This window comes from Lepisma saccharinum, chromosome 8 (genome assembly GCF_977018435.1).
Source record: "Lepisma saccharinum chromosome 8, izLepSacc3.1, whole genome shotgun sequence".
Classification (NCBI taxonomy): Eukaryota; Metazoa; Arthropoda; class Insecta; order Zygentoma; family Lepismatidae; genus Lepisma; species Lepisma saccharinum.
The window spans coordinates 42,587,894-42,608,627 of NC_139236.1; the positions used below are offsets into that span (position 1 = coordinate 42,587,894).

A 20,734-nucleotide genomic window follows, 5' to 3' on the forward strand; every position below is an offset into this window, starting at 1 on the left:
AGATTTGAACGGGCCGGGAGTCAAACCTGGGACCTTTAGCATGGTAGTCAGATGTGTTACCGACTGAGCCATCACGGTTTTAGGAGGGTGAAATGTAAATTTAGTGCCTTTATGGGAGAGTGCGTTCAGGCAAAAATTTTTAATGTGTGTATTATATCACTGTAATCCCCAAATAAAATGAACTGAGCTTTCACATTTCTTCATACTAGATTTGCTTAATCAAAAAATATAGATTATCTGAATTTTCAAATAGTACTTCCACTGGCGTATGCAGAAGAGGCTACAGCATCCTATGAAATTGAGAAAATCAACAACATTTTCACATAAAACCAGTGAAGAACTTGAGTGGCCAGAGTAGTAAATGCACAAATTTGCATTAAAAAATCCTGCATACGCCAGTGACTGTGGCACTTATGTTGTAAATGATTTGTTTGAATATGTTCACATCCATAGACTTTATTTTCTCCTGTCACACAGTGACGGCAATTGTAACTGCTGTTACACAATGTTTTTATTAAATTCAGTGCTCATGTTCATTTTACAATGAGAAACTCATCATTTTAGCTTATTTTTCCTTCTATATGTTCCAATTAATTCATCATGTTTGATATTTATATTACTAAAGTTATTTTTTTAAAAAAACTATAAATTGGACTATGACATTAAAATTTTTCACCATGCCGGAAAGTATTAAAAGGAAGGCATTTACAGATTCAAATAATGTTAACATATCACTCATGTAAAATATAACAATTCTATTGTTTAGCATACAATGAAAAATAAAACTTACAAAAATATATATTTATATATACCATGCAATATAGATTCTTTTATACAGATCTACCAATTATACATTAACTATACTTAGACATCAATATTCTCCAATAATTCATTTATCATCAGGTAATTCATATTCATTATCACAGCAACATCATCAGCTAACAACAAATTGATTTACAAGATTTATCTACATGTATTTACACATTGAAGCTGTATAGAGAAATGTCTAAACAGAGAACATGTGTACAGATATATATCTAGTATAACATAATTTTACTTTAAAATTGTATAAATCACAACCATGTCTGCTCCAATATATAAAGTTTATGATTATATTTGCAACACCAGCAGGAAAATAAAATTACTTTGATGTAGTTGTATTAATGGTATTAACAGTCCTTTTATGTACTCTGTAGAATTCATGTAACAAGAGTTCTGCAGCAACACCAGGAGTGATGAAACCTTCATCTAATTTCTTCTCCAAATCTACAACCAGTTTCTTCACTTCTTCATGAGTTTTCATATCCTGTTAAGAAGAAAATAAAATTTGTGTGAGAATAAATGTAAATAATTAATTATTTTACCTTGAACTTTCAAACTAGCTAAAATTTCAAAGAGCTGATTTGATGTACACTATTGATTACAGCTTGTCTGGATATGTCCAGCAGCATCACATAAATGCAATGTTGACAGACATCAACAATATCACCCCCTTTTGTGGTACCAGCGTATTTTTTCCCCTCACAACTGAAACTGGTTTTTAATTTACTATCTGAAAGAAATATACAATATACCTTGTGACTAATCTGAAGACAAGACAAAAGTTGAAAATTGTTAATGGAAAAATGAAAGCCAAAAAATAAAGAGAGAGAAATGATCTTATGAAAGTACACATACTGTACTTAGAAATAAGGTCTCCAATGATTATTTTCCAAGGGGAAGTTGACAGTGAAAGTTTAATTCTACTTCATGCTCAGATACGTTAATCAGGACTAGACCTACAGTTTAAAGAGGGATCTGAATTACTGTGCAGCGTGCCTTCACTGGGGATTGAATCTGGGAACCCTTGGAAAAAAGGCAATAGCATTACAACTATGCCATCAGGGAGGCCCAATAACAGTTTCATCACTTGGCATGCTTCCCATGTCAGTACAGCTAATATTCAATGTTTGTGAACAATATTCACATTTACTTTCCATAAGCATATAGTGTAGTATAGCTCATGTAATGACGTAAAGTAGACCTGTATTATCATGTGACTAATGCAAGCTCTGCCACTGGATAGACCTTGGAGCTGTACGAGCAAAGAGTTTGGCATGGAAGAAGAATAGGGCCAACTTGGAAACTGGACGAATAACCCCCTTTACACGCTGAGTATATTGTAACTCCGTGTACTTCTTTTTCGGCCTGCATGGTCTGGTAGTAATTTTCCTTTAATTTACTTATACTTTCCTAATAGTTGATATTTCAATTCTTTAATTCTTTAACATTGGTAGATTACTCCAGGTTATGTTGGTCAGATGGGTTCTATGCTGGCTTACAGTAGACTCGTTAAAGTCATATTTTCTACTGACTAATGCACTGCTTGACTGATTTACGTGGATTGACTTTTCATTACGTGTTATCCCTCATTCTAAATGAATGCAAATTGTAATTAAAGAAATGAAAGTAATGGGAGAATTATTCTTGTATCAGGTTGTTCTTGCTGACAGTTAAAAAATTAGGTTGTACTGTTGTTAGTATTACATAAATTTGTGATAGGTTATGTTATAATAATATTAGAAGATTGTGGTACTTATATTTATTCAAAAGAATTGTTAATAAAATATGGGAGTGAAATGAAGCTTTTAAATTGGGTTGACCTTATTAACCTTCGAAAATCTTAATGTTGTGTGTAACTTACACTTCAAAGATAATTTAATCCCCATCTCACCCCTTGTTTTTAATTAGTTTGAGGAAAGAAGAGGTGTTAGGGATTATATTCTGAATGCCAAGATTTCTCAGAATTCAGTGTATTACCAGCAAACCACACTATGCATACTGTCCTCACAAAATACTGATGTCTTCATAAAATCTCTGGCAACATCATAACTGTCATATGCTATTCATTTTGCTGTTTCCCAATTCTATCAATAAAAGTTTACAAAGTTCACTTTATGCTCACATAAGTTAATCTGACACATATCTATTTCTTAAAGTGGGGTCTGAATTACTGTGCAATGTGCCTCCACTAGAGTACTGAATGGAACTACTTTCGCTCGCTTGTGCTCGTTCGAGTCTCCCATCTTCTAGCGTTTACAATGGAATATAATTTTAATGTGACAATAATAATCGTAGACACGTATATGTAAAATATCTATCCTGGAAGTTTCAGCCCACAATCATCTGTTTCATTTTCATATATCACTGCATTGGTAAGATAGACTACACTACATTTTAACATTGAGATAATGACTATGTTTACTTAAGTTTCAATTTCACTGGGTCTTCCACCTCACGATCCATATTTGAGGGGCCACTACCACAAACTAATTACGGTTATACACGTACTAATTGGCTATCTAGCATTGTCTATGCAAACAATTTGGCACTTGAGTGAAATGCTCTGCAGGACTCTAATCTCCACACTATTTCATTGCCAGAGAAAGAAAGAAAGAAGGAAGAGGCAAAACTGGTGGCAAAACTTAAAGTCTGAGAAAAAAATATTCCTTGTTAATCAGCTGATGATGACTGATACAGATGGAAACATAGTGGAGAGAAAAATCAACAAATGTGGCACAAATGTATTTTATAAGTGTTTACTAATATTATTATTATTATTTGGATGAGTTTCCCTAAAGACTAGTCAGTCATACAATATGTAAGAGTCATTCCATGTGAAATCAACACAGTCCACAGCCTGAGCATCTCCGATTTTCATGAAATTTGAGGAGTTGAAACTATGAATGGAACTTAGTAACTGAAAATCTTTAGTCTCGTGCATCTTGTAATTGTAAAATTATTGAAGGTCAAAGTTCACAGAAATGAGCTTGTTTAGATGTGCTGTAATCTGAAATACAGTTTATTGTGCAGGGAATTGAACAAGCTTTCCAATGATATGTAACAAGCCTACATTTGGATAAAAATAAAATTTTGCCACCGTGACCTTGAAAATCTCAAAACATGTCATCACCAAAAATCGTGAAAAAAAATATTTCATACTCCACGCTATACTCTAAAACGTATGAAAAATCGAACTGAAACTGCAATGGGATCAGAAGATTCAAAATAACATGTATAGCTATGTGACGGATAAAGGCCTCATTACAAAGTACTAGGGTGAGTCAAAAGTCCCTTTACACCCTTCCCCCTCTAAAATGTAAAGGAGTTATGCTGGGTACATTTGGTCATGATAGAAATATGTTATGCCTAGGGGGAACCATAGTTGCATGTGTCAAGCAGAGGTCCCCGACATTGTTGGCTGCCATATTGAATTCAACTGAAACATCAATGAAAAAAGGGTGATGTGAAATATCAAATCAGGCTAGAATTTCACTTGTAATGCAATGGCGAAGGTCTTTCCAATATACGTATATTTAACCAGCAAAAAGTAATGATTGAATGCTTCTAAACATTTTCTCCTTTTGTAGGTGTTAGAAAAAAAGCATTAGAATGCCTCTAAACATATTAGGAACGCATTGAGATCACACTGATGCTATTGAATAGTTAAATTTTGTGAATGGTGTCTCAATTACAATGTGACACTTCCTTTTAAATGAAAAAGTCCTTCACAGCAGTAGCGGCTTCTGCCTATTCGCACGTGCACACCCAAATAAATCTGTATACAAATCATTATTATTATACTTATTCATTGAACTCAATCTCCTTTGAAACATCAAGTCTTCCCACGCCACTTCACCAACAGAGGTGGTGGAGAATAGTACGATCAGTAATATCAACCTGCATCAACCAAAGCACGCTCGCACAATGCAAGTTTCGTTCCCTCCGACGCTGTTGCAGCAGTCACGTAGAGGATGATGATTGGGTCTTCTGGCTTGGGTGCCGTGCATGGGGAGTTTGCAGTATTTAGAAAACTCATGAACGAAGCTGTTGCAAACCCATTCCATTGGAGACCGTGTGACGGAGTCGAGGTAACCCATACATCATTGCAAATTGAGGGATTTTTTTAGAAAAGGGAAATTTCGAAGGTGTACTGTCCCGAGCATGACAGGAACAAGAGAAGGGCAACTGAAAGCGAAATGGGTGTTTTAAACATGCCTGATATTGCCTTTGCTTAGTGCACCTTGGCCAAAATAAACGGTTCCTGTGGTGCAGTAGCCTAATTATCAACCTGCGCAGAGGTTCATCAATCAAGTCAGCTGTTTTGCATTGTGCACTGCGTTGCAAAATTGTTTAGCACTGTCAAAAAAAAGTTCATTCCTGTTTCAGTGCAAAGTTTGATTTCATGATGAATAGGGAAACTGTACATAGTGAAAGCAGAGACTTAATATTTAACGTTGTTGAATTTTTGGAAGAAAGTTAGTTAGAAAGCCTGTAGCAACTGCAGTAATACCATATTTACGCATGTATAATGCGCACCCTAGTTTTTGATGGGGAAAAGTGACAAAAAAAAATATCTCTTGTATAATGTGCAGTATAATCCAGGTTCAAGAAATGGATTTCTTAGTTGTAGGTCGTAAAGCTGTATGCCAATCAAGAGCTAATGCCATCATACCTTGTCAATGAGTAACCTGTTGCTATGTGGACCAAGAGGAGAATATCCTCTTGTGTAAACAGTAAGTCACCAACCCAAGCCACCTCCCTCCACTGTGTTTAGCATCCCAAAGCTTTCACTCTTTAACCATCTTATTTATTCTGTAATAGTAGAAAGGGAGATCAAATTTACGTTATGGATTTGCAGTACTCAGGAAGTTATTTTCTGTTATTTCTCACCCAACAAATACCACTGATACACACATCCCATGTGATGGGAGGTACATGCTCAAAGTCTGCCAGAATGGCACTGTTGTTTTTTTTTTTGTCACAGTACATTATATTACAAAGTGAAAAATCATGGAAAATGGCCTTTAAATAAACTTTTATGGGTGGTTTTGCTCATTTTCTCTTTACTTTTTTTTTTAAAAAAAAAAATATATATACCTTTTCCATGACTGACATAACATTGATAAGAGGCCCATTCAGGACCATCAAACTAGCCGTTAGCAGAACAAGATTTCTTTCATTAAGGCATTTACACAGTCCATATAGGTCACATTATTTGGCCAATAATACATTTTAATTGTTATTTTTATCCAAAGTACCACAAAAATCAGAACGTTCCTTCATTTTGTGCAAGTTTATTTCAACTACATTCACATTAGTGTCACCATCTTGAATGGAATACTGTTGCCATATTCAGAAACTACATAATTCAAGCTTTACAACGATATATAACATGATAGGGTTCCGTAAACATGGAAAAAAAATCTGTGCATAATATGCACCAAAGTTTTTGGGTGCAAAAATTTGGGGGAAAAGTGTGCATTATACATGAGTAAATACGGTATATGGATATGGCAGAAGGGAAGGAAAAGTTCTGAAGTAGTAGAGCAGTGTGGACTGAGTGAGTACTGTAATTTTCTTTAAGATTTATTATTATCTTGATTTCGCTTGATTTGCATGGTTCGATCAGTCTGTCATTAGAAATAAACAACAGCTAGATAGACAGTTTACAACTGATTTCCTCCATATGGTAGTTGGATCGGCTTCTTTGGTGTACGCCAATGTTATTATTCTCCTTGTTCATTAACACCAGCAGAGTGGGGGAGGAAGTTTTTACGAAATATTTTGCAAATCGACAATAGTATTAATATTGTAGATCGATATTTCTATGTTTTTGAGTGATTTTGTCAGGTTATCGAATGCTGAATTACATATTGCACAATAACATCACTCTTCTCATGATTGGCTGGATAATTTCCAAAATATTTGAAATTTGTAAAAAATCAGTGTTAAAAAAAAATCATGAAATATAACTCTGTCAAAGCCTCATTTTCAGTGAAAGGTGATCAAAACTTGGTTTTGCCAATACATTTCGCATCATTATGTACGCAAAAACGGGTGCGAGTATTTAAGAGGGGTGATCGCGAGACTGAAGTGCACACCATAGAGCCAGACCACCAGCCGCTTTCACCGTCACACCTTCACAGTGACGAGGCTAATTTTATGTTCACTGTGAAAGGAATAAAAATAATATGCAATACCTGTGATATGTTAATCTACATTAGACAAAACCCAGATGGTGCTGGCAAGCTAATGGTGTGATATAATGCCTGGAGAATGGTAACTTTCCCGGTACATGGATTGGCAGCCTAGGACCTGTTAAAAGACCTGTACGTTCCTCAGATCTAATACCTTAGGGCATTTACCTTCAGAAACATTTAAAGGCAATGGTATATACACTAAAAATCTGTGATATTGACTACATGATAGAACATATAGTTGCTGCTTGTGATGCTGTCGCACCTGCTACATTGCACATGTTCTATGTGAGTGTGAAAGACGTCAACGTAATAACATGGACAGGACAACATCATGACTAGATATCATAAGTGGAAAATATGTTCATAACTTTTTTCTGGTTAAATATAGTACGTTGGAAAAACCTTTGCCACAGCATTTCTCATGAAATTCTAGTCTGATTTCATATATCACATCACTGCTTTTTCATTGAAAATGTTTCAGTTGAATCCAATATGGCGGACCTCTGCTTGACACACGCAACTATGGTTCCCCCTGGGCATAACATATTTCTATCATGACCAAATGTACCCAGCATAACTCCTTTACATTTTACAGGGGAAGGTGTAAAGGAACTTTTGACTCACCCTAGTACATTGTAATGAGGCCTTTATCGGTCACATAGCTATACATATTATTTTGAATTTTCTGATCCCATTGCAGTCCCAGTTGATGATTTTCCAATACATTTTTGAGTATAGCATGGAGTACCAAATATATTCTTTTCACGATGTTTGGCGGACATGGTTTGAGATTTTCAAGGTCACACAACAAAATTTTATTTTTATCCAAAGGTAGGGCTTGTTATTTATTTATATATATATATATAAAAGGAAGGAGGGCCACAAGGGCTAAATAAAAAATGAAAGAGGAGAGGAAACACTCACCGGACAAAGAAAAAATTCAAATTTTCGTGATGGTATGTCACATCTTCAGGAGTAGAGAGACGTTGAATAACTAAGTGACTAGAGGGAAGAGTAAGCATGACCTGCAGTGTTGCCAGATCCTGAAGGAAAAAAAAGTGTTGACAGTACCACAAAAAGAAATGGTTCTTTCGCCAGGCTTGTCGAAAACTGTAAGTGGTGGTGCTGGTGGTGGTGGGGGGTGGGGGTTGGTTGGGGAAAGGTGGTGGTGAGGGTGAGGATAGGGGATGAGGGGCGTTACTGGGTGGCCTTGTTCAGGCCTGGAGGTGTGGTTGCATTCATGGTCGATATGTAGGCCCTCTCCCATCTTCTACGTATTGAAGTGTTGGTGGATTGGGGTAAGGAGTGGACAATCGCTACCTGGAAGCAGTCATTAAAAGGAATATTGTGGTGATTGGTGTGAACGGCAACAGCAAAGTCCAGGTTTTGGGTAGAGGAGCGGTGGTTGTTGATGCGGAGGTTCAGGGCTGTGGATGTTTCCCCCAGGTAGAAGCTCCCACAGATGTTGCACGTGAGGATATAAATTAGGTTAGACCTCTGGCTACGTTTCATTGATGACATCTTCATGCTTTGGACGCATGGGGAACCTTCCCTGACCACCTTCCTAGACAAACTTAACCACTTCAGCTCCATCAATTTCACCTGGACTCACTCCACCAACCAAATCATCTTCCTGGATGTGGATGTGCACATGAAGGAAGGACATTTGGAAACCTCCATCCACATCAAACCTACCAACCATATGCAATGCAATACCTACACTTCTCCAGCTCCCATCTGTTCCACACCAAGAAAGCCATCCCATTCTCCCAGGACCTCAGAGGTCAACGCCTCAACACCTCAGCCACCTCCCGACAGAACTATAACCTCCGCTTACACCAAGCCTTGACCAACCGTGGATATCCTTCCACCCTGGTCACCAAACAAATATCCCGAGCTGCTTCATACACTCCCACCAAGAAACCTGCCACCAATCCCCCTGCACTTGTCACCCAATATCACCCCCACCTCAACAAAATCAGACACACTCTACGTTCCCTCCTTCCCATCCTGCACAGTGATCCTGACACCAGAAATATCTTCCCCGACAAGCCCAGAGTTGTCTTCAAACGCCCTCCCAATCTCCAAAACATCCTGGTCCACCACAATCCACCTAATCACAATCAACTCGCACCTGCCCACAAATGCAACCGCCCAAGGTGCAAAACCTGCCCCATATTTGTCACTTCCCGCACCCTCCAGATCCACACTGCCACCGGCAAATTCACCCTCTACCCCAAAGGAACCTGCAACAGCTCTAACCTAATTTATATCCTCATGTGCAACATCTGTGGGAGCTTCTACCTGGGGGAAACATCCACAGCCCTGAACCTCCGCATCAACAACCACCGCTCCTCTACCCAAAACCTGGACTTTGCTGTTGCCGTTCACACCAATCACCACAATATTCCTTTTAATGACTGCTTCCAGATAGCGATCGTCCACTCCTTGTCCCAATCCACCAACACCTCAATACGTAGAAGATGGGAGAGGGCCTACACATTGACCATGAATGCAACCACACCTCCAGGCCTGAACAAGGCCACCCAGTAATGCCCCTCATCCCCTATCCTCACCCTCACCACCACCTTTTCCCAACCAACCCCCCTCCACCACTCACAGTTTTCGACAAGCCTGGCGAAAGAACCATTTTTTTTTGTGGTACTGTCAACACTCACCGGACAAAGAAAAAATTCAAATTTTCGTGATGGTATGTCACATCTTCAGGAGTAGAGAGACGTTGTATAACTAAGTGACTAGAGGGAAGAGTAAGTATGACCTGCAGTGTTGCCAGATCCCGAAGGAAAAAAGTGTTTACAGTACCACTTTTTTCCTTGGGGACCTGGCAACACTGCAGGTCATGCTTACTCTTCCCTCTAGTCACTTATATATATACATATATATAAATCAAAGAAGGTAAAAAGAAACACTCACCGGACAGTAGAAAAATTCAAAATTTTCGCTAACTTCGTAGCATCATCGGTGTGAGGAGAGAGACGGAACCGGAAGTTGCGGCCCTGCAGAGTTGCCAGGTCCCCATCGAAGAAGAAGCGGTGCGTAGAACGAAAAAAACACTGTTTCGTCACCAGGCTCGTCGAAAACTGTGAGTGGGCGGGATGGGTCAGGAGGGATGGAGGGATGAGGTATGTTGGGAGGGTGGGATGAGGTGGGTTAAGGTAGGGACATTACTGGTTAGCCTTGTTCAGGCCAGGTGGAGTGGTTGCACTCATGGCAGATATATGATGATATTGGGTGATGAGTGCAGGTGGGTTGGTGGCAGCAGGTGAGGGACCTCACACACCACTACCACCAAAAAACCTGCTGCCACCAACCCACCTGCACTCATACACTCTCTTCTCCCAATTCTCCACAGTGATCCTGAAACCAGAAACATATTTCCCGACAAACCCAGAGTGGTTTTCAAATGCCCCCCCCCCCCCAACCTCCAAAACATCCTGGTCCACAACACTCCTTCACCACACATCCAACACCCCCCTGCCCATAAATGCAACCGCCCCAGGTGCAAGACCTGCACCATCCTCATTACCTCTCACACCCTCCGGGTGCACACGGACACTGGCAAATTTACCCTCCATCCCAAGGGGACCTGCCATGCCTCAAACCTAATCTACATCCTCAGCTGCAACATCTGTGATGATTTTTACCTGGGGGAAACATCTACTGCCCTCAACCTCCGCATCAGTAACCACCGCTCCTCCACCCACAACCTGGACTTCACTGTCGCTGTCCACACCAACCACCACAACATCCCTTTCAATGACTGCTTCCGGGTAGCGACCATCCATCTCCTAATCCAACCAGCCAACACCTCTGTTCGCAAAAGATGGGAGAGGGTCTATATATCGGCCATGAGTGTAACCACTCCACCTGGCCTGAACAAGGCTAACCAGTAATGTCCCTACCTTAACCCACCTCATCCCACACTCCCAACATACCTCATACCTCCATCCCTCCCGACCCATCCCGCCCACTCACAGTTTCCGACGAGCCTGGTGATGAAACAGTGTTTTTTTTCGTTCTACGCACCACTTTTTCTTTGATGGGGACCTGGCAACACTGCAGGGCCCCAACTTCCGGTTCCGTCTCTTTCTCCTCACACCGATGATGCTACGAAGTTAGCGTAAATTTTGAATTTTTCTACTGGCCGGTGAGTGTTCCCTTTTACCTTCTTTGATTTTTACTTAGCCCTTTTGGTCCTCCTTGCTTTTATCCATATATATGTATACAATTAGAAACCTTGTTCAATTTCCTACACAAAAAAACTTTATTTCGGCTTCCTAGGCCAAATAGGAGCAGAGTTACAGCACATTTAATATAGCTAAATGAGCTCAGAAAAGGCAATTTCTGCTTTGACCTTGAATAATTTTACAATTACAAGACGAACGAGACTAAAAATTTTCACAGTTACTACGTTCCATGCACAGTTTCACCTCCCCAATATTCATGAAAATCGGACATGGTCAGGTTGAAAATTGCACATGTCTGTGTTTATTTGGCATGATTCGTAAGTTTTTTACAGAGCTGAGTAAATAACATACTGTGCTACATTATCCCTCTATTATATAAATTCAAGCATTACCTCTATGACCATTGAATTAAGATGATTCCACATCCATGTTCTATGTTGGAGCTTTCTCCTTTTGTAGAATATGCCACTTTCTTTCATTGTTTTTTGAAAGCTCTGCATAGTTTCCCATAGTTCAGGTATACCCTGATGCTCCACTGCAGACATTCGAAGAACCTATTTGCAAAAATTGAGTAAATAATGATCAAAATGACAGATGAGCTGACAACACATACAAACATACAATATCTAACATGACAACACTACCCTTTAACTGTACATACTTAATTTGAGTGATTTGTTTTACTTTACTTAATTTTTTTGCCATTTTTGGCCAACCACAAAGATGAATGAGGGTGATTGATGATATGATGAAGGGACACAAATCCCATGTTCAGGCAGGGATTTGAACCTGGCACTCCTGGCATTGTAGCATGAGGTGCTACCCACTCTGTCATGGAGGTTGATGTTGATGATGTGTTCTTAATTTGAACACAAAATGTTGTTGGTTTTTGTACTGACCTTATATTCACCAAGAGTCTGTGAACAGAATGAACTTATATTTCATGATGTGATGTGGTACACTTGGTGCAAGAAAAACTCAATATGCTGACCAAGGCAGAATGGGGGCTGAAGATAAACAAAGAATGGAAGAAGGTGTTAGATAGAATGGAAAGGACAAGAGAGAAAGAGGAGAGAGAAGAAGAGTCCAACCACATTCCAGATGAAAGAAAGTTTTTAGCCTTTCAGGTGAAAGTACAGTTGACAAGGGAAAGCCACCTACTAGAATGTTCCACAACAACTTTCTAATAGTCTGGAGGGGAGTAATTTTTGTGTACATATATCATCCTGTTTTGTACCTTGTTAAATTTGTACTTCGTGCAGAGTCTGAAGAAGACCTTGCTAGAAGGTTGAAACGTTACGTTTAGTTTATGTTTTATAATAAAATAAATTTCTGCCTTGATCAGCATATTGAGTTTTTCATATCATGGAAACAAGGCTTAATGGTGTTATAATAGGTGCAAGTAATGTAAGGGAAAAGATCAAGTTTCTGTTCTGCCTGGTCCACTAAAGGTCCATACAAGATTCTAGCTTCTGTATAACACCATACTATGTACACCTACCACTATTTCAACTAGTCACATTCCATTAAAGGAACTGCACTTCTCATCCTTAAGAAAAAAACAAAAATCATATAAAACTTCATAACTTTGAACACACATAACGATCTTACTCGATTTGCATACTTCATATAAAATAACGAAGCTGTTGTTTGCTTGAGGCTGTCAAAACCTTGACAGTAGTAGCCAGTGGCGTCTCGTGGCCTCAAATTTGGCCGAGGCTTATTTTTTAAAGAATTTAAAATATAATGACAATTCACATGAATTACAAAAAAATAGGTATTTTTTTCTTCTAGACTACAAAACTGGACTTACTTTTTTGAAAGAATTTAAAATGTAATGACAAATTACATGAATAACAAAAAAAATGGTTATTTATCTTCTTCTAAACTACAAAACTGGACTTATTTTTTTAAAGAATTTAAAATATAATGACAATTCACATGATTACAAAAGAAACATGTATTGTTGTGAAACATACTTTTCTACGAACGTTGACTCCTGTTCTTCTGCTCAGCAAATTTTGTTAATACTTTTTCGTTGAAGCCCTCTATGTTTGAAATGTATTTCTTCTCTATTGTAAGCAAGTGCCAAGGCATTTGGTCTGTCTTGTCCCACTGCATTTCTTAAGCAGGTTTTAATATGCTTCAATGTGCTGAAACATCATTCAGATTCAGCTGTTGCCACTGGAGTTATTAAAACTAGGTTTGTCATTTTTACTGTTTCTGAAAAGGTACCCTCTAAATAATTTTAAATAAAAAATGAATGCAATCTACTGATAGAGTTTATGTTTTTCAACTCTTCACTATAATAAAGAACACGAAGTTCCCTCTTTAGTTTTCCCTCTTCTATGAAGGGATAATAAATCTGGGAAGATGCCTCTATTTAAAGATTGTTCTCTTTCATTATGTCCTCGTAGAGCAAGTTCATGTCGACCACAGAATTTTAAGTAATCGATAATTCTATTTAATATATGCCTATTTTTCCGGACAAATTCATTGTGTCTTGTAATTGACAGCCTATGTCCTTCATCAATTTGTGTTCGAACATCAACCCTGCCAAACTCACTCAAACATAGCGAATGAAAGCCACCAAAACACTACAGAACAACACGCGAGATCGAACGCGACACATCGGAACTAGCCCCGAATCAGCACTCAAATCCATTGCACTCTCCTCTCCTCTCTCTGCTAGCATGTGACCTTCACTGTAGCGTAGGTGGGTGTAGGCCACGCCTTCCTTTGCGACGTGCCCCGGAAAACGATAATTGACATCAATGCTGCTAGGAGCGCTGTCGTATCCATTGCAACAGACGATGAATTTATGTGGGTAAAAATCGCCTTTTAAAAGACTGTGTGATAGTTATGTGTTATGGTGATTGATAATTACATGAATACGTCCATTTTTCTTTAGGGGCTAAGCCCCGGAAGCCCCAAGGGACGAGACGCCACTGGTAGTAGCCTAATACATTTTTTATTTTACTTTAAAAAATACACCTCTCTCAATAATTTTGACATATTGAGAATGAGAAATTTGTAGAGCACCAGCACAGTATTCCTGTCACCCAGATTTGGATCCCCTCCTTCCCCCAACTCTCTTTTTTGTGGTGCCCATAACTGGACCCTTTAAGTTCTGCATATAAAAATTCTTTAATATCTAGAAATGTCACTGACTTTACTTGCCTTTGGTTGCCAGTTTGGGGAACGTGGACGTATCAGTTTCAGAGCAGACATGTACTCCTGCTGAAGTCTTCGAGCTGCTGGAAGCAGATCACCATCTGCTTTTGTCACAATCACTGCATCACTGTGTTCTATAATACCTCGTTTGATTCCCTGAAACAGAACAATGATACAATACACAAATTTAACCAAAGTTCAGTCAATCTAAGCTTGACACACAGTTATATTGTATTTCAAAAAAAATATATTCAATAGATTCTTACCAGGAATGTACCAATATGATATTTTCAACTATACGGATGATATACCCTGATATAAAATTATCAACTAATTTTAATAATATTTATATGAAATATAAAATTTACCGATAACCTTATTTAGCGTCTGTAACCAGTGGCGTAGCAATGGGTGGGCGAAGTGCAGTAGCGAAGGCTCATAAAAGGCCCGAAGGCTGGGCCTACCCTAATATAGTTGGCTATTACGGATTATTTTATTACTTATAATTTCATTGAACGACACCCTAATACAAGAAAACTGAAAGGGGCTCTATCGTCGCATGTCCAGCCACTTCTCTGAGGGCATCAGCTGGTCCCATAACATCAAGAAATACGATTTACGAGTTAGCACACATTAAGAGTTGCTATTCAGGTACGTTGATAGATGCAAGAATATGTTGTTACATTTTCAAAAATAACTTTAAAGGTTATATTTCTTATATTTTAAAAAAGTCGAACCCATAACAACTTGAACTCGCACGCTTGTGCCTACCAGTGGCGGTCCCTCCATGGAACAGAGGGAACAGGCTGTTCCCTTCTACTTATCGCCCTTTTTAGCTATTTAAATTATCTATAATAACATAATAAGAACACTTCTTTCTTCCGTAATCAATACGCCGAAGAAAAACTTTCACCCTGACTGGAAGTTTGTTTACTTCACTACATTCTAGGCACTGTAGCAGAACCGTGCGCTTTTTCCACACACTACGTTATTCAAGGCGCTGTAACTTCACCTACCCTCGTCGTCCCATCCTCTGCTCTGACGCCGAGTATTTCCGACTACGCGCGAAGGTAAACGATCCTCATGGAGCCACTTCCCACCGCGGAAGCTGAACTCTCAAGCTGTTCCCTACGAGAGACATAGCAAATTCGTTTTCCTTCGAGTTTTTGCTATGTGCTAAAGCTTAATGGCGTCGTAGTGATAGTTTGGAGTGTAGTAAGTCTATAGTTTCCTAATCTCATTGCAAAATTGCGTCTGCCAGTCATAACGAACTGGGAAAATCTTCTAGAGTCTAAGCGTCTGCTAAATGCCTTGGCTAAACGCTGCCAAATAGCTTCCGAGGGAACAGCTCGCATCCACCTGTTCCACCAGCAAGACAAGCGCAGCGCAGGACAAGCAAGCGAATGTTGTATGATCGACCGGCTGAAGACGAAAGCTTTTAGTACATTTAGGGTGACCAGACACATACATTCAAAAAAGAGGACAGAGCATGGCTAAAAAGGAGGACAAAACCCAAAAAAAGAGGACACCTACCCTTAACCTTAGCTTATCCAAAAGGGGAAAGGGGGGGGGGCTGTCTACTTCTTAGATTTTTCAACTGAATATTTTTAGAAAAAAAAATTAAAAATAAATTACAATGTTCCCTAGAGTGTTCAAAATATTTTGGTATTACATTTGTTCATAAAGAAATAAAATGCAACGTAAAGGGAAAATTCACTTGGTTGGGCTATCAGGCAACTCCCCTTTTATTGGATGCATGTTATTCGTGCCATTGATAATGGCAGTGCACAAATGGTTAGTAACAATGGTATTTTATAGTAATAATTATTTATAAATAACAGCAACTACATAAACACGAAAAAAACTTTGATGGATAAATAATATTGTTTTTGTGAGGTTCAGTGTATAAAATGTGTGTGTGACAATCATACAAGTGGTTATTTTTCTCATTTATGATGTTAATTTTTGTAATTATTAAAATTATTAAATAACTGTACTTATCTTGATTGATTTTGGTTGATTTTCTTTATTTTACTTCGCTTTTTGTTGGCTAATTTGCGAAGATGGAGATGAGTGACGAATGGATGCGCGTAGCGTGATGTGTTAACCACTCTGCCGGCATCTGTATTTATATAAACAACAAGACAAGCAGTGACGGTTTCTTGAATTTTAGTGATAAAACAAAGTATGGGCTTTTGAGCCCCCTCAGGTAAGTAAGTTTTTCGTTCCGCAGGGGTACGAGATCTGACTTTCTCCAACAATTTGTTGATATTTGTGAGAAAATTCTCTCAACATTTGTATTAAGTTGTCGCGGCACAGAAAATAAATATTTTGCTATATTTTGAGTAGTTCTGAATAACATTCGGCAGACTTACTTGAATGGAAATATTTAGTCTATTTCTCATTTACATTTTCTAATTCAGAATTACCACCAACAAACTGCTTTAAGATGAAAAATTAGTAAAAACTTTAACATCATCAATATAAATTCCTTTAATTTAAACCATAGATTTCCATACATTTTTAACATCACTGTATTTCCGATTTGTTTTATTCCTTCACTTAAATCATTCAAATTCATCAACAAGACTCCCAAGCAACATATATTGTTCTACCTCTTTAACAAATCCATCTTTTTCAGCACTGTCAATAATTTCCTCTTACCTTTAAACACAGAAAGCAATCTTCTAATAAATGCTCTAACATCTAACAATCATAACTAAGAGTATCTATAATTTTAAGCACACAAATGTGTTCCTTTTCAAATCCTTTGGATTTTGGAATGAAATATCCCCATATGTGAATGCAAATGAAACAAGTAAGCTTCGCTAAACTTATTTCCGAAAGAAACTGAATTAAAATTTTAGGTAGTTTAGGTTTGAACAAGAAACATTTTAATGATGCGAACATTTCTGGCACTCTTTCATAAACAGGGAAATGTGACAGCCACTGACACAGATGGGGAGGGGCTGATTTGGCACAGAAGATCAAAGTTTTCAAATGAAAACAGCAATGGACTTGTGAAAAACCAAAGACGTAAATGCAAACACCTTTGAAAATGAGCCCCGATTACAAATTTTGCATTTGCACAACTTTTAAAACGAAAGTTAAAAACTGCAATTTTGATATATAATGTATACTGTATACCGTTCCGTCTCACCAGAACACGATTGCAGCCCGCGTACGCCTACTTGACACTCTGCCTCATGTTTGATTCTTCCATCCTTAAAACGTTAATATTTTCATGCTTTTATTGTTGAATTTACACTTTAGTAAAAGTAACTATTACTCAATAATCAAAATTCTCACTATGCATTTCTGTATTGCGTATGTGTGACTCGAAACAGAACTGCAGAGACTGTATGCGTTCCCGCAGGCAATCTGGGGCTCCCTCAGAAGGAGAAGCAACAAGTTAGAAATATAATGATGATGACACGTTCAGAAAAACTTGATCATGCGCTCCATGTAAAATAGCAAATTATGATCGTCGGTATTGATACATTGCCTGTGCAGCACATTCGCTATAGTCGATGCTGCACTCTTTCCGAAAAAGGGGCCTCTCCGATGAGGCAGTGGTAGCGTCGTCGCATTGTAATCAAGGGGCCCCGGGTTCGATACCTGGTGGAGACGCATAGTGGTTCGGATCCAACTTTAAACTGTAGGTCCAGTCCCAATTAGCCTTACTGTGCATAAGTGGACTTAAAACACCAACTCAATGGATCAATCAATCTTTCCGAAAAAGGAGGACATTTACCAATTTCTAAAAAATCTGCCCGGACGCCGGACAGACACCTAAAAAGGAGGACATGTCCGGATAAAAGAGGACGTCTGGTCACCCTAAGTACATTGAACTTTACAGAAAAGACAGCAGACATACACCTATCCTAACCTAATTAGAAACTAAAACGAAATCGTACACAAGGCATTTTTCAAACAAGTTACTACAACTCTGTAAAATGATTAACTGGATACTCTTCCAGTGGCAAATTTTTGTTGTCCTTCTTTGTTCCCGAGAGAGAGTTTGGAACAGTTCGGATTTTGTCACAATTTCTACAAATCTAGCGGACGTCATGAAAAAACTCGGCCATCTGATTGCCATTATTGCATTAAGGACGTTTGAATTACAATGCTCAACTCTAGGAAAAAAAATGTCAACTTAATCTACAAATGGAGAGATGAAACCGGTTTCGACAAAACATTTTTTTTTCTGATCAATCATAAATTGCTTTTATTAATTTTTCCTTTGTTGCGCATCAACAATTTTGTTTTTAATGTTTTCTTTACATTATATCATATTTGCTTTAACATTAGTATTTTCATAATTTTAACGTGCTTCATGTATGTCATTTCTGAAAATTTTTAACATATGTTTCGTATGTTTATTTGGGTCATTTCAACAAGGGTTGAATTTTGCTTGGTTTACTGTATTATATTACGACAGGTATGGGAGGGGAGGGGCAAGTGCAGGTCACCTGTTCCCCTGCCTGATTTAGCACCGCACGCCACTGGTGCCTACCCTTCCAGTGACACCATGCTTCGCCATTATCCGTAGACAATGATTCACAATATTTACAAACCAAATCGGTAGCTTCGTGGCTTTCAGTTCGAATATCTAGGCCACAACATTCATAATGTAGAAGCTTTGTACATTTCTTGCACACATATGTGGTTCTTTCTTTATCAATGTCCCGATAACAATCGGGGACATTAAGCTCTGAACTTGGAAGCAAGATTTTTATTTGCGCTACGCGAATGTTTTCTTTCCATTTCAAACGAAGTAGCTCTGTGCTTTTCTACAAATATAAAAGTTTAGTGCTCTTGCACATGTATCTCAACTTTAAACAATTGTCTTGCCCATGTACACTACAATATTGAGCCAACACGTTGAGCTGCCACTTGATACGTTCATAGATTTATTTCATAGCGTTATTTATCTATTAAACGTTATTATTATATTTATTAATAACAACTTAATAATACTCAACGGTGAACGATGAGACTCGGTGAAGTACACAGACTCCTCTCAGGTACAGGGATAGTATTAGGCAAAAACAATATTTACAGCACAGAGAAATAAAACCACACTGTTGCAGTAGATAAACTAAAAGATTTTATCCTTTATTTATGGCAATTATAATGCAAATATACTTGAGATGAAGGCGAGGATTTCGCTTTGTCGATGAATTGACTCAACTAAAATGCATAAGCTCAATGCGTGGCTATCGGCATGCCTTTCATCATATAGACCCAGCTTGCGCCCCGAACTACCACAACAAGAGATATTCAATAACAACTGAGCTAATATTTGCTCTTTAGCCTTTTATTTCCAAATTAATCCTTAGGCTAGCTTTATTATTTAACGTAGAATGGTTGCAGTATTGTGCATAGCATCAATGCATGGCTATCGGCATACCTACGGTCACATAGGCCTAGCTTGCACCTCGAACTACCATACCAGGATGTATGCACAACACCAAGGAGGTGTTTTTAAGTTTAAAAGTTTCGTCGATCCGTGGCGAAAGTGTGACATTTCTTACGCAACATCCTTGCTTTTATACTATTTCGAGAACACAGATTCAAGGACAGATGAATCACTCACTATTTACAAAAAGATGCTAGCAACAAAACTGACATCTATACATGTTTAGAAATATAAATTCATATAGTGCACTCTCGCAAACATGAAGATAATACATTAAACTACTCATAACAGAGCATAAAATACAATAAACATTAAACAAAAGATATACATTACAAACAAGGTGCATTATTACATATAACAACAAGGAAATTACGCTTTCTTTCACAAAAATAAATATATTAGTGACATATTTTCTACTGGTGACGTCACATAAAAATAGGAATCATATCATGTTTGTGGTTTTCTATAATTGACTATATGTGAGTTATGTTTTTTTTTCTTTTTCTTTTGTGCATTGTTGATAAACGGTTTATTTTCCGGTTCCGCCAACCTGTTCTTCCTCACACTGGAGGAAAAATTTCAGCTGCTTTCAAGATATCACCAAATCATGCTCTAGAAATTATTTAATGCGAGTAGTAACGTGAAGGGTAGTTTTCTTGTTAATACGTTCCATGCAGCGGTGGCATTTAAGGGCACTTTTTGCCACTTTTACTCCTATACTATGCTAAACCTTATAGATAAGTGGCTAGTGTTGCTAGTTAATGTTACGGAGAAGCCTGTAGTTTGCATTTTTCAGAGGTTTCAGAAAGCTTGGTGGATTGGAAAGTAACCCCCCCCCCCCCGGTTTGGGCACATTGCCCCTCCCAGTTTTGGAACCCAATTGCCACTACTAGTTCCACGTAACATGT

The 20,734-nt window shown here is 38.3% G+C and overlaps 1 protein-coding gene across 2 annotated transcripts in view; it reads right to left on the reverse strand.

The window, feature by feature from the left end:
* Window positions 1-816: 816 nt before the first annotated feature.
* LOC145991427 (methylmalonic aciduria type A homolog, mitochondrial-like) overlaps window positions 817-20,734 on the reverse strand; it is a 33,877-nt gene continuing 13,959 nt past the window's right edge. For both annotated transcript variants that reach the window (XM_083127427.1, XM_083127428.1), the window contains exons 5-7: window positions 14,411-14,560; window positions 11,623-11,784; window positions 817-1,306 (exon numbers count right to left, since the gene is read on the reverse strand). In XM_083127427.1, coding sequence (XP_082983553.1) covers window positions 1,142-1,306; window positions 11,623-11,784; window positions 14,411-14,560 — 477 coding nt within the window. In that variant the 3' untranslated portion in view covers window positions 817-1,141. The remainder of the gene's footprint in view (window positions 1,307-11,622; window positions 11,785-14,410; window positions 14,561-20,734) is intronic.